The following is a 15256-nucleotide window of genomic DNA, read 5'->3' as shown; positions in this document are numbered from 1 at the left end:
AGAAAAACAATAATATTGTGGCTGTTTTTGCTATTCAAACACTGAGAATCATATGGTCTTATTAAAACCATCAAAGTTTGTAATTTTTTCTATGTTGACCGTTGTGACTGTTATAATAACAGGTTAAATTGCTTATAATGGAATAATTTGTTAAAATTAATCGAATTTAGTGGAGTAGAAAATGTTGTCAAATTGTTCGCTATAAATAAAAAATATTCTATATACTAAAACCATTCGACTTCAACAAAAATTTCTATTTTGATCAAAATGTTAAATCAGTTCACAGTGGCCGACATAAAAAAAAATTGTTAAATTCGGTTGGTTTTAGTTGAGCATTTTGATTCATAATTATTAAACCATAAAAATGCCAAAATATAATTATTTTTTGTAGTTTCTTTTTTATTTAATATACGAAAACATATAAATCAAATTAAATGTAAAATTATGAAATGTAATAATGTTTTGTACGACTTGTTTGATAAATTGTGACAGGGGAAGCGATATTATTTTCAATAAATGGACTCCACAAATACAATGGTGTTGCTTTCACTTCTCACCTTCATTACAATCAATTTTCATAATGGTTTTTCAAGTGCATTATGTAGTTGTATTGTATATTTACCCAATGCATGATCAATTATAATAAATCACCATTTTTAACAAATCTTTTGTTGCTTCAAGCTTCTTCAACAACTTTCATTTATTTACAATCATTTTTTCTTCTAAAAGTCAATTAAATAAAATAAGATATTTAATTACGATTTTTTACTACATAGCAATAAAAATTTACAATAAAATGACATATACTCTTAAGTGATTTATGCATAATATTTTTTTAGTTATACATAACAATAATATGTATTAAACAGTTGTACACTGTATAAATCATAAACTGTTATATATAACTAAAAAGTGTTATGTAAACACCCAAAAGTTATATCAATTATATTTCGTTTTTCAAAGGTTTTTTTTTCTAGTTATGGACTATAAAAACACGATGGTATTTTTAGGATCCATAAAATTATTTAATTTTATTATTGTTTGGAAGTATTCATATATTTGAAAGAACCCATATTTATATCTGTCAAAGCGTTGGTACTTTTTCTAGGATGTATAAAAAGGTATTTTATGCCGAATATACTAATAGTCTGTGGTTGCTTAACATCCATTTTTGTTTGCTATTTTCCCTTATTTTATTATGTGATTTAACATTTTGTTTTTATATAATAAATTAATAATCTATCATTGATACTTTTTACATTAGCATATATTGTTTGCTTATACTTTTACGTTAAAAGCTACAGAACTTTTGACAGAATTTATATATAAAAAAATTATCTTGCATAGTCATTGCTCGAAAAACTTAATAACGTGTTTGCCATGGAGCTTTTGAAAAGTTTTTGTGAGCTTTTTGTTTTCAACATTTAAGAAAAAAAAATCTATTATACAATGGTAGCTTTTATATTTTGTTTTTATATAATTTTATATCTTTAACTGCTAACAACTATTTTATGGAATACTTCTATACAAATAAAAGTTAAATTTTAAGTTTCTAGCTACCAATTATTTGTTGTCAACTAGTTTAGCAATAAACGACCAATGTATTTAGAAAGATTTATTGTTAAGATTACATTTTGTAATTTATAACCTTTTCTTCTTTGATTTAGAAAAGGAATTTTATAATTTAATTAAGGCAATAGTTAAATATTAAAAGGAATTAAATGCTTAAAACAAGTAAGTAATTATTTGGATCCCAGCATGCATGCGGGTCCCGTGGAGATCAGATCATGTCATGTGATTGTGAGGTTTGAAGTTTGAAAGAACGTGAATGGTAAGCATGTGTATGTGTCAATTACAGTTAATGAAGCTGACATACTCCTCAGTCCCCCACCCCCAACCCACACCTACAGGCCCCCACCCTCACCCCTTCCCAAATAATAGACAAAATATCAAAATTACATTATAGGTCCCTATGGTTTTTCCCAAATGAGATGCATTCAAGACAACTATTAAAGATTGAAGACATGAATTGCGAAAACACAACAAGCTCTTTGATTAATAGGAACATAACTCAAAACCTTTGTGTTTTCAATCTATTTTACCCTAACACGGCTAGATTGTTTATATAGATAAATTGAACCGACTTGTACAATTTAGATTAGGAAACTAGCAAGGACCAAACTTGCCAAATACCAGGTTGCTTACTCTCTAAGATTTTTGGAATCCACGACTTAGGATTCCAACAATCACCCCCGAATATTTAAGTTCTTCTAGAAATGTCTTTAATCCCGATCAAGTTCCGCATTTCCTTGAACTTGGTTCGGGCTAGTGGTTTAGTAAGAATATCCATCTTTTGTTCTTCACTGGGAATGTATTCCACGCCTACTTGTTCGTTTTCAACACAATTACCAATGAAGTAAAACCTCGTGTGAATGTGTTTACTCCTTCCATGAAAAAGCAGTATTCTTCGTTAGTTCGATAGCCGACTTGTTATCAACTCTTAGAACCACCTTCTCTTGCGCTTTGTTCATGATTTCTCCTAACAAATCTTGAAGCCATATTGTTTGACATGCGGTTGCGGTGGCCGCGATGAACTCCGCCTCGCAAGATGATAAAGCAACGGTATCTTACTTTTGCTAACACCATGTTATCGGAGATGACCCATAGTAGAAAATCTGACCAGTTGTACTTTTTATGTCATCCGGGTCAACATTGTGACTACTATTACTATAACCAATGAGTCGGTTTTGTCTCCTTCTCTCTTACTTGATTTTGTATCCCGTTGTTCCTCGTAAGTACCTTAGGATATGTTTGATTGCACCACCATGTGATTCTTTTGGACTTTGCATGTATCGGCTAACAACTCCAATTGTGTATGCCATATCGGGTCTTGTTTGCAAGAGATATCTAAGGCATCCTACCACTTTTCGATATTATGTCGGGTCGATTTCGGGTTCATCTTCGGCCTTCGACAATTTATTTTCCGGTTCCATTGGAATGTGGGTCGGATTGCAATCATGTAAACCGACTTCTTTTAGAATGCGTTGTGCATACGCTTCTTGGTTTATAGTAATCCCCATTTCTTCGTTTAACTTCAATGCCAAGGTAGTAAGTTAATCTTCCAAGATCCGACATCTCGAAATTCTTTGATATCCCTATCTTGAATCTTTTAATCATGCTCAAACTTGTACCTGTGACAAATAAGTCATCAACATAAATTGTTGAAATTAACAAGTTAGCTCCTTCATATTTCCGGTACACCGATGGTTCTTTCATGCACTTTTGAAATTTCATACTCTTCAAAATCCCGTCAAGCTTTGTGTTTTATGCTCGATGTGCTTGTCTTAGACCATATAGTGCTTTTGTAAGACGATACACTTTATGCTCATTTCCTTTCTTTATATAACGTTCCGGTTGTGACACGTAAACGGTTTCTTTTAGTTATCCATGTGAGAACGCCGTTTTAACATCTAAGTGATGTAGCTCTCACCCATTAGTAGCGGTTATGGCTATGAGAAAACGGATAGTTTTGATTTGAGCTACCGGTGCAAATACTTCTAGAAAATCAATATCGGGTTGTTACACGTAACCTTTAGCAACCAACCTTGCCTTGTATTTATTAATGGTGTCATCTAAGTTTTTCTTCAATTCGAACACCCATTTGAGTCTGATTGGCTTCACCCCTATAAGCTTGTTCACGAGAGTCCAAGTATTATTCTTGTTTATCGAATTGATTTCTGCATACATGGCTTTGACCCACTCCGGTTTTTTCTTCGCCTCTTCAACCGATATCGGCTCTTCATTGGTTGTTAGGAGAAGTTCTACGAGATTATCAAGATCAAGCTCATAATCTTCAAATCGTTTTGGAGGTACTCTTGTTCTCGAGGGCCTTTGGTTTGCAACTCCTTGTTGAACATTATTGTTGACCGTAATTGGTTGTTCATTATCTTGTACTTCCGTTCTGTCTTCAAACTCATGACCCGATTTAATCGGTTCAATTGGATCATTGTTTACATCGTTTCCTTGATTGTTGTTCGCCTCGTCTTCCGAGTAGTCCCATGGTACTATGAATGTGCTTGGTTCTTCATTGTCAGTTATTTCTTCTTTAACCCAATCCCACCATTTGGTTTCAGCAAAAATAACATCTCGACTCACGATTATTTTTAGTGTTTTCGGGTTAAATAGTTATAGGCTTTCGTACCCGGTTCGGAACCAAGATGTATTAGTGGTCTTGATCTTGCATCAAACTTCTTGAGATTTACCGGTTCAACTTTTGCATGTGCTAGACACCCAAAAATACGAACATTTTCTAAATTTGATTTTCTTTTATACAACTTTTCGTATGGAGTTGTATCGCCAAGGAATCGTATGTAAATGCGATTAATTAGATTTGTAGAGTGATTTACCGCTTCTCCTCATAAGTTGGAACATGCATTGCCTTCATTATGCTTCGTGTCATGTCCATAAGTGTTCGGTTTCTTCGTTCCATAAATCCGTTTTGTTGCGGTGAATATGGGGTGGTAAGGTGGCGTTTGACTCCGTTTTGATCACAAAAAGAATTAAACTTAAGAGAAGTAAACTCACTTCCTCGATCACTTCTAAATACTTTCAAAGGCTTTCCAATTTCATTCTCCGCCAAAGCTTTGAATTTTTTGAAGTGTGTAAACGCCTCACTCTTTTCTTTTATGAGATAAATCCACATAAATCGTGAAAAGTCATCAACTAGTGTGAAGACATATCGATTTTGACCCTTAGTTGCCGGTGTGATCGGACCGCATAAATCACCGTGAAGTAGTTCCAATGGTCGTTTTGCTTTGTATGTCGTCATAGTCGAGAATGACTTTCTTGTTTGCTTGCCCACCAAGCAAGATTCACATAGTTGATTCTCATGATCAAATTGGGGTAATCCTTTGACTAGACCATTTTTAGACATCTTTTTCATTGACTCGAAATTCATTTGTCCAAGTCTCGCATGCCATCGCCATGTATCTTCACTTAGTTTCGAATGAAGGAAAATAAGTACTCATGTTTGTAATTTTATTTTATAAAGTCGGTTTGGAGTTCTTTTCACCTTCATGAGTAAACAGTTGTCAACATTGTGCATGGTGAGGTAGTTTTCTTTCATCCGGATATCACACCCGACTTCTGTTTCCTGACCGAGACTAATAATGTTGTACTTGAGATTTGATATGTAGTAAATCTCCGTTATCAGCCTTTATTGAACCTTCTTCCCTTGGAAAAGTATAACACCTTTTCCTTTGATTTTTACACACAAATTATCTCTATATTTAACCCTCCCGGTTATACCTTCATCAAGTTCGGAGAAAAATGATTGGTTTGACGTCATATGATTACTTGCCTCGTTATCTAAATACCACACATCGCTATCTTGTGATTCGTATCGAGACGGTATCACTTTTTCTTCATTTAAAAACATGGTTTCGTGTAAAAATACGGTCTCATCATTGTCGTCGCTTTCGGTAAAATTACTTTCTTGCAATTTTTGGATTCGGTCCGGACATTGAGATGCGAAGTGGCCCGGTTGATCGCACCGATAACAAATAACTTTGGATTGATCCTTCTTTGTTTTATTCTTATTTGGGTTATAATTTGTCACACCCCCGAACCAGACGACGGAAACGTCCGGGGGTTGGGTGGCTTCATCTTGTAATATCATCACAGTGAATATAAATGAAACATGACAAACACCATCATCATACATACCAAATACAACCATCATTGTTTACATTAAGTATTGTATTAAATATTACATGCCCAAATAGTTAATGTATGATGATACAAAATATGACAATTTCCACATGTTCCTGTCGACCTTTCAGCTTAACGATTTCCTGAGAATACAAGTTAATTTGAAAACGTCAACACATATAATGTTGGTGAGTTCATAAGCATGTTTGAGTAAAATGTTTTGTATTACTTTGTAAACACCAGAAAATCCGATATTTTCTGAAAAACGATTTGAAATGCTTGTGTCCGATCTTGTATTAATGCATGTGTGTTAATATTTGAAAATGTATAAAGTGAATGGTCCCAGACAATCCGTTATTGTCTGTCTATAAAACGTTGTGATCTTAACACCCTAAGATTGAGTACCAATGTGTATATGTTACCGTGTTATCAACAGAAATTGTATTCCGTAAATTTTATAATGGAGTTAATTCCTCTAAGTGAGTTGTTATAACCATACTTGATAATGACTAATCCGCATGTCTTGACGCTTTTCAGACACCAACTTGTTAAGGTAAGGTTTGTCACCCTAGACTGGCCTAGTCTAACTGTAGCGAACAGCTCAGGTGTGGGGTGTCAACCCCGTATAGATCTATACACAAACTCCCGCTCTCCCTTTAGGAGACTCTGGTTATAACTACAGGTTACGGTTGTACACTCGATAGGTGTCAAACGAAGTGTCTCACAAGATCCTTAACTGAATTTACACGAATATGAAATTGCACAATATATATTGTTTCCATGAATGTATTTAGTTTTCAAGGCCCAACGAGTATGAAGATGGATATTTCAGGCCCAACAAGCATGTAAATGGACTACTAAGGCCCAATAAACATGTAATGAATATTCCAGGCCCAACAAGCATGTAAATGGACCACTAAGGCCCATAAACATGTAATGAATATTCCAGGTCCAACAAGCATGTACATGGACCACTGAGGCCCAATTAAACATGTAATGAATATTCCAGGCCTAACAAGCATGTAAATGGACCACTAAGGCCCAATAAACATGTAATATATATTCTAGGCCCAATTAAAGTGTAAATGACGTAATTAATCCGTTTGTTGTTACGTTGGTTGGTTAAGCTTAATTGTTCACCAAAATAACATAAAAGGCTCACTTTTTGTAAAAAGACATTTTTGGTCCTTAAAACCAAAAATTTACAATTTATGCACATTTTTGGTAAAAATGACACTTTAGGTCCTTTAAAACCAAAAGTTTACATTTAAGGGCTTGATTTGAGTAAAATAACATTTTTAACCCCACTTTTTGTCAAAAAATCATTTTCTGCCCAAAAGCATAGAAATAATTCCTTTTTGGCCTAAGTTTGATAAAATTATCATTTTCAGCCCTTATAACCGAAAGATAACATTTTTGGCTCAACTTTGTTTGAAATGACACTTAAGCCCACAAAAGTCCAAAAATTTACAAATTTAGCCCAAAAACCGTGAAAGCCCAATATGAGGCCCATTTGTGAGAATTTACACTTTTAGCCCTTTTAAAATCATAAATACCATAAAGATCCATATTTATTCAAATAAATCCTTTTTGGTCCCTTCAAAACCGTGAGTTATATAATAACTTCACTTTTTTTTGTCATTTTTGGCCCTCTTATGCGATTTTTCTTAGTTTAAACAACCTTGAAATGTTTGAAAACTTTTCTTTGCACAATAAGTTGTATCAAGTGTTATGTTCTACAAAAATCATCATATTTTAGTATATTTTAGAGTTTATGAAGCCTATAACACATAATCACAACATATAACATTTTGAACACACATAATCATGCATATACACATAGATCTACACAAAACAACTTGTATTCTCCCCCAAAACATAGTAAAAACCAAAAATAGGGGGTATGAACTCACATTGGTTTGATGGATTCGGTTTTTGGATGAAGGATGAGGGAGATTTCGGCCTTAGCAAGCTCCTTTGATGTGATTTTCGAACTTAAGGAGTTCTAAGAAGCATGATCATGAAATAGAGTGTTAAGGAGTGAAAGATTATCATAAAATGAAGTTAATCATCATACTTAGAGAGTAGCTTACCTAAGAGTGATGATCTTTGATGAAAACTTTGGTAAAACACACTCTAGTTCATGAATTTTAGAAGAAAAAAGGTAGAATATTTCTTGGTGTTATAGAGAGATATGAGAGGAATTGTTAGTGATTGTGAAGTGGAAAATGGGGGTGTTGTGGGTGCTCTCGGCCGAGACTAGAAGAAGAGGAAGGGAATGATTTTATGTGTGGTTATTACATGAAGGATTACTCCTAGAGATATGTGGGTTAATTGCTTGGAAATCCATTAAACAATAATTAGGTGGCAACACCCTAATTATCCTCTTATTTATCCTTTTTTTACAAAACCGAGAAGGAGAGAGGAGGGAAAGAAATAAAAAGTATGTTGGGCTAATGTTGTATATTCTTGAAATTACAAGGCCCAATGTAGAAGTTTTCGGCCCATTGGGCCCATATGAGGGATTACGGCCCAAAAATGATAAAGAAGTGGGTTTACGGCCCAAAAGGGTGAACATAATGGGTTTTCGGCCCATTTAAGTTCAAGAAGGTTGTTCATGGCCCATTAAGGCCCATGAAAATGAAGTGAGACATTTTAGGCCCAACATGGCCCAAAAGGTTATAGTTTAATGAAAGTGGGTCCATTTAGAGCCCAAATGGAGTTCCTTGGCCCAAAATAGCTAAATTGAAAGTTTACTGGCCCAATAGGCCCAATAAAAGGATCCTGGTCCATTCTGAGTTTGAACCGGGATATTAGGGTTTCAAACCCACAGTTGAGTATATGAGATGTATTGAATTAGGTTTTGAACTTCACGAGTGAGTTTTTGGTTCAAATAGTTGATTTTGAATGAGCATAATGCATAATATCAACGTAAAGTTACAAATTATACAAGAGTTGATTACAGGTAAACATAATTTCCTAGCCGAAAATGCTAGTTGTGACATAATTCGAATTGGATTGGTCAACTTTGGGCTTTTGCGAATTGGACTTACCACCATGTAAGGTCTGATTCGTTTGTTTGGACTCACTTGCCCCATTAAACCCTTTTATTGTCCCTTTTCCTTTCGTTCCACCCTGAGAACCAGACAACTTTTTCACCAACAACACCTTCGATTTATCATTCTCATCGGCGTCTTACTCCTTGATTCGCTCCTCATACGCCTTGTGCCTTCCAACCACATCCTCGAAGCCCACAGTTTTTAGGTCTAAAACATGTTCCAACGAAGCCACTATGTGAATAAACTTCGCTCTGGGTAATGATTTGAGAAACTTCTTCACAATCTTAGTATCATCAATTACTTCTCCTAGGGCTGGCGATTTTGAGGCTAATCCAGAAAATATTCCACAAAATTGTCAATTGATTCCGATTCAGACATCTTCAATCGGTCGAATTATGCCATCAGGGTTTGTAACCTAGCCTCCTCCATGCAGTCAGCACCCACGTGTCTGGCTATGATTGCGTCTCACGGCGCCTTTGAGGACTCCACATCTCCGATTTACATGATCAAAGTCTCCATAATCGCCTGATACAACAGCCCCATTTCCAGGTAATCCTTTTCTTCATTCTCCTCTGTTCCTGGATCAATCACAGCCCAGACTTTGTGGATTTAGAGAACCACTTTCATCCTCATAGCCTACACAGTGTAATTGGTGGGTGTAAGCATCGGACATTGCATGGAAGTCGTTCATACTTCCTTGATTCTCACCAGAGCAGCTCCTCCTCCTCTTTCTCCTTCCGACATGTTGACTGCCTTGTCAACAGGTTAGTAATTCAATCTCAAATCCCTATGTTCTTGGCTCTAATACCAATATATTTTACCCTAACAGGGCTAGATTGTTTATATAGATAAATTGAATCGAATTGTACAATTTAAATTAGGAAACTAGCAAGGATCAACTTGCCAAATACTAGGTTGCTTGTTCTCCAAGATTTTTGGTATCCACGACTTAGGATTCCAACAACTATTAAACCTTATATACCTTTGGTCTTTTTGGTTTCAATAACTTGTATGTCTAATTTTTTTTGCCAACGTCTTCCAAATGAAGTTAGAGTATCACACATGGCCTCCTTGGCTTACGTGGCTTTCCTCATCACATCAAACTAAACATGTGCCCAAATATTATGTATATGGTCTCTATGGTTCCCTAAAATTTGCCTACTGGTTCTGCGAATTTTTAAGTATTTTTTTAGTTTTTTTTTCTTGTAAGTATTTGCAATTGATTAATTTTTATGAATATTTGTACAAATTTATATGTATTAATTTTTCAAAAAAAAAATCACGACGTTTAATGCGAACTACAATTACAACGAAAGTACATTACCATTTCAAGTAAACTACAATTACAATGAAAATACATTACCATTTCATGCAAATTATCAACAACCATTTCATGCAAATTATCAACAACAACAAAAGTATATTACCATTTTATGCAAACTACAATTACAAAAACAACAATCATTTCATGCAAACTACAATTACAAACCATTTCATGCAAACTTCAACTACCATTATCAAACCAACAAAAAAACATTACAATTTCATTCAAACAACAAATACCAATTAATCCATAACATTTAGAGTAAAATTTAACAAAATACCAACACAACCAATATTAAACACAAACAAAAACAACACAACCCAGAGAATACATAACCTCAACAATATAGGACTCGCGATCTGTTTTTTTTCATACATTGAGAAGAGAAAATCAATAACCATTTTTATTTTTATTGTCACTCTTGTTTTCTTTGTGAAGATAACCCAATCCTCTTGTCATTTCTGTACTTGAAGGAATCCGTTGCAAATTCTGAATCATTTTGGTTTTTTTTTTTTTTCATATAAAGTACGACACAATTTTTCAACATGGGGGTTGACTTTCTTTCTTATCCTTTTTGAATCTCGTCCCCATGCAACGCAAGCTGTGTGTTGTACTCTTCGGCAATCATGTTTGGGTTACTGTTGTTGAAGGTCTCTAAAGGATTAATAAAAGTTGTATCTATTCTAAAAATTAATAAAAGTTATATGAAATATATATTGCCTCTAACCATGACTATTTGCCTCTAATCACGACCCTTTTCCCCTACCTTAGCTATGTCTAACTTATCTTTCTAACCAAGAAGGCACCAAAGAGTCTAATCACCACCAAATGTCATATCGTTATTAATGTAATAAATAACCAAGGTGGTATTAACTAATCTATATAATCAATCAAACAAGTTTAATTTCACTAGAAGTTCCAAAAATAATTAACCCATTGCTATCATCATCAACTACAACAAATGGAAAACATGTTGCTCTTCAGTGACGGTCTTATGTTAGCATTCAAACATGATATGTGGTGGAAGGTCAAATTGAAAAATAATAACATATTTGGATATGACGATAAAAATCTTAGTAGGGTGTCGAATAAGCATGCAATTAGCGAGGGATCAATTAATTGGCTTCTATCTCGTGGATCATAGCACAAGGGTATCTCAGTCAATTCATCGATAATGATCTATAGATCGTTGTTGAGTCGGTGAATCTGGTGGAGGTTATTGATGAACGATTGGAGAGAAGGAAGGAGATGCAACGTAGCTTAGAAGAATGATGAAATTTTGGGGTTCGTAATAGTTTTTCTAGTGGAGTTTTGTAGATAAATAGTTAATTGATATTCTTTTATTAATATGTTTCCCTTCTCAAGTATGCTTTGTCACACTATGTCTACATTGTAGAATTTGTACCCAAAATTTTGATGTTTGCGATGGTGCTAGGTTTGATTTCGATTAAAGATTTTGTCATCGTGATATTGTCACCGGTTGAGAGGAGTAGGGTCTTCAGAGGGAAGAGGAAGAAAGGGAAGTGTGGGTGGCGAGTGGTTGTTGTTTGAAATTCGAGATAATAATAGCCTTGGGAATTCTGAGAATTGTGTATACACTTTCAGATTAAAGTATTTGGGTGGTACTCCCAACCTTTAATCGGATAAGACTCAGAAATGAGAACAAGAACAGAAAATATGGTTGTTATGAATTTCGTGATTGTTGTTATACCAGGAAAAATGATGACCAAAAAGATTAAGTAGTTCATTTGTCTGAAAACTGTCAAGGCAGTTTTCTTTGTCCAAAAACTACTCTAACTGTCAAAACCAATAACAGTCACCAAAATCGGATTCTTAATAAAGGTCAAAATGAAGTCAAAAACCGGGTTCATTTACAGAAAATTCAGTTCAACCCCAGCCAGGGGATCTGCCCCTTGGACCCCGCCAGGGGCTGCCGCCCGTTGGACCCCGCTCCCAGGGGCGCTGCCCCCGGACCCCCGTTCGTTTAGGGGCATCGCCTCTAAATGACAGTCTACTTTGAATCTTGAATAAATTTAAACAAATGTGCACTCCGCACATTTCTTACTTGTTTAATATTCATCAAGATTGAATTTTGGTCAACAAATCAATCCATTACACTTAAATACACATTGATGATACAAAATCACCAACAGTTATGAGACCCATTTGATTATAACAATAACATAGATAACTACACAAATAATAACAAGGTCTCGTGTCAAAAATAGTCACTTATTTATTGAAAGTGTACTTATTTCATCGCTTAGCTCTTAAGGTTATACTTCATCTTGGTTATGTGGCAGCTGACATTGGATATATGTGATGACATCATTTGTTGTTGATTAAAAAAAAAAAACTGTTGGAACACTTTGTTTTTCTCAGAACCTTCAACGAGAAAAATGTGTGCTTTGTTAAACGAGCGTATATGAATAAAAATGGTATATTTCACTTGATGACGACGTTTGCCTCAATAAATAACCTAATTAAACACATGTAATAAAATATCGAGAACGTATTTGAAAATATAAATAACATTAAATAAGTAGATATAAAACCAAACAACTCCAACATGTTAGACAATCAAAACATAACTTCAAAAGATATAGATTGTGAAATATTAGGATTTCGCAATACAAAATATGAGTAAAAATGGTAATTAAAATAGTAATTTGGTTAAATAGATATACAATGATGTATTTGTATAAACAATTTTTCACATATAACACAAGAAATTTTTTTGTTAAATCTTGAGCTTTAAAGACATACACTTTTAACAACCCATGAATTGCTTCAAGATCTACAATCATCTCATTCCCATGTTTACATCTTAGATTTACTCAAACAAAAAGATTTACTCAAACAAATCCACAAAAAAGAAAACCAAAATGAACCTAAAAGTCACAAACTTTTACTTTTTACATATTTGCTTATTCAGCTGCAAGAAATGGAATCACCATAGTCATAAAAGTCTCATATGAAAGAGTGGCTGAACCCGTGTATCGTGTATCCTTCTCCTTAAACTTCTCTGTCAAACCCTGCAAAAAAGAAAAACATTTATTAAATATGACCATTTTGCCCTTTGTGATATTGGTCTAATTCCAAAAAGTAACTAATTCCTGATTATTATAATAAGGAAAACAAGAACAAGATGCTCACCTTCACAATCATTCCACACCTGAAAATTGATAAATGAGTAGATAATAAGTAAAAGTTGGGAGCTTTGAATGTTGAAAATGGAAAAGGTGAATTTACGGAAATAGCCTTACTCGACAAAACTGTCAAAGGAAAGATCGGGTCTCCTCCCACTTTGGTCATCATATTTTGCGATCAAGAGTTGAAGAACAGTCGGTGGAATTGCATATCCAAGACTGTAAAGGGCATCTCTTAATTCAGCTGCATCAATCTTTCCACTTCTGTCCCTATCAAATCTTTCAAAGATAGCCTAATGTGTACAAAAGAAACAAGAAATTAGGGAGAAGGAATGGAATTGGCAAATCTACAATGAGGGAATGGAATTGATGACTCACCCGCCATTGTCCAAGACAATTCCATAACTCAGAAAACTCTTTGGGACCTGAGAAACAAGAAACGGAACATGCATAATGAGAGAATGAACATAAAGGCAAACAATGATCGAATCCAAAACATGGACATTAGAATATATAAACAAATTGAGTTCGTGTTCATTGAATCATTGGTTAGGAATTGGGGAAAAAATTGACCTAATCAGCTCCCAACAGTTTCCTAAACGCTTGAATTTGAAATACGATCGATAGATTTAATCAAATCAAGAGCAAAACAGAAAACAAACCAATTCGGTGAGGATCAGCGGGATTCCCAAATTGGAATATGAGCAAGCGGATAGTCCGAAGGCTAAACTGCTGATATCCAGAAGATAAAGCCCGCTGCAATTCTTTGGCATCTATAAACCCGCTCCGATCTGAATCCACCATCTGAAAGTTCCGGATAATTTCCGGGTGAGTACCTGGTGGAAACGATGGCGTCGGTGGCGCGTATCCATATTGCGAACCATACCCACCAGCACTAGTCGGGTTCTGAGGCTGCCCGTAATTGTAATTGTAATTAGATTGTTGAGATTGTGGTGGACGTTGGTAGGGGTAACCGACGCCGGGTTGAGATTGGTTTTCCGGCACCGGCGGTGCAGAAGGGGAGGTGGTGTTGCCTGTAGAGTAATGGGAGTAGGACATGTTTCTGAATTTTTAGATTGGGGATTCTGGGGTTTGTAAATTGTATGTATATAAGATCGATTGAAGAAATTGATAGCGGTTTTTGAAGAAATTGGGAGGATGGTGGGGAAAAGTTACGCGTAACAGCACTCGCTATGGATCCTTCTGCGACACATCGCCTTGCTTAACGCTATACATTTACAGGTCCAGATAAATTCGAGCATCATCGGAGAACCGATATTTACCTTCAAAATTGCAAAGGTCAACTTGACCAATATTCAAAGTTCAAAAGTCAAAACATTCTTTTTTTTTTTTTTTTTTAAATCTTCTCATACAAAATAATTTTTTGATTATATAATAAAATTTAGATAAATTTATAAAAACAATTTCTTAATGACTTAGAAAACAATAGCCAAAAATTAGGGTTTATCCAAAAATCCAAAAATAGCTAATGGAACCATAGATAAGACAAACACGCATGTGGTTTCGCCTACAGAATGATTCTCAATCTAGATCTACACATCGACTGGACCCAAGATCCTATTTTATTTAGGGTGGAATATGTGAATAGAGAAGAAGGGTATGATGTTTTCGCTTACTTAGCATGTGTGTGTGTGTTTTCTGACGAGACTATATTGGAATGGATCCAGTAGCAATGGTTTGGAACATATTGATGGTGAGGGTTGAGTAGATCTGGAAAATGTGTTTTGTCATGTTGGATTCGTGTCGTGTCGAAACAGTAAACGGATTGAAAGAGTTTGACCCTAACCCGACCCATTTATTTTCATGTCAAGTTCATGTCGGGTTTCGAGTTAAGGGTATACCTTAAAATGTGTCATGTCAGGTGAGTTTGAAGAATGAAAAATTAGGAGTTTGGTAGGTGGAAAAGAAAAAATACTAGTTGGGAGGTGGAATGAATAAATGCATAGTAAGTTTAGAGGGCAAAATGAAAAGAATAAGAGTTTGTGAGGCAGAGG

At 35.0% G+C, this 15256-nt stretch overlaps 2 protein-coding genes across 2 annotated transcripts; both read right to left on the bottom strand.

Annotated features, from left to right (window-relative positions):
* Positions 1-3015: 3015 nt before the first annotated feature.
* On the bottom strand, positions 3016-4828 carry LOC145121637 (uncharacterized). The gene is made up of 3 exons (XM_079057352.1): positions 4585-4828; positions 3591-4103; positions 3016-3191 (listed from the first exon to the last, which is right to left on the bottom strand). Exons 1-3 carry the CDS (start codon positions 4826-4828, stop codon positions 3016-3018), a joined length of 933 nt encoding a protein of 310 aa, XP_078913478.1.
* A 7932-nt stretch (positions 4829-12760) lies between these two features.
* On the bottom strand, positions 12761-14501 carry LOC145120371 (Calcium-binding EF-hand family protein). Its single transcript, XM_079056198.1, has 5 exons — positions 13904-14501; positions 13620-13666; positions 13359-13534; positions 13249-13267; positions 12761-13127 (listed from the first exon to the last, which is right to left on the bottom strand). Exons 1-5 carry the CDS (start codon positions 14298-14300, stop codon positions 13020-13022), a joined length of 747 nt encoding a protein of 248 aa, XP_078912324.1. The 5' UTR covers positions 14301-14501; the 3' UTR covers positions 12761-13019.
* Between the last annotated feature and the right edge of the window lie 755 nt (positions 14502-15256).

Source organism: Lactuca virosa, chromosome 6 (genome assembly GCF_052849685.1).
Source record: "Lactuca virosa cultivar CGN04683 chromosome 6, Lactuca_virosa_CGN04683_v6, whole genome shotgun sequence".
Taxonomy (NCBI): Eukaryota; Viridiplantae; Streptophyta; class Magnoliopsida; order Asterales; family Asteraceae; genus Lactuca; species Lactuca virosa.
Note: the sequence above shows the minus strand (reverse complement) of the source record. Positions and strands in the feature narration are given on the sequence as shown.

What these genes read in the sequence shown, in the direction of transcription:
- LOC145120371 (XM_079056198.1), bottom strand. Translation starts at nt 14,300, where the DNA reads ATGTCCTACTCCCATTACTCTACAGGCAACACCACCTCCCCTTCTGCA. An exon ending in CGCTGATCCTCACCGAATTG is followed by an intron (nt 13,667 to 13,903) that starts GTTTGTTTTCTG and finishes CTTGTTTCTCAG; the next exon opens with GTCCCAAAGAGTTTTCTGAG. An exon ending in ATTGTCTTGGACAATGGCGG is followed by an intron (nt 13,535 to 13,619) that starts GTGAGTCATCAA and finishes TGTACACATTAG; the next exon opens with GCTATCTTTGAAAGATTTGA.
- LOC145121637 (XM_079057352.1), bottom strand. Translation starts at nt 4,828, where the DNA reads ATGACGACATACAAAGCAAAACGACCATTGGAACTACTTCACGGTGAT. An exon ending in ATTTAGAAGTGATCGAGGAA is followed by an intron (nt 4,104 to 4,584) that starts GTGAGTTTACTT and finishes ATTGGGTTAAAG; the next exon opens with AAGAAATAACTGACAATGAA. An exon ending in GGCAAGGTTGGTTGCTAAAG is followed by an intron (nt 3,192 to 3,590) that starts GTTACGTGTAAC and finishes TATTTGTCACAG; the next exon opens with GTACAAGTTTGAGCATGATT.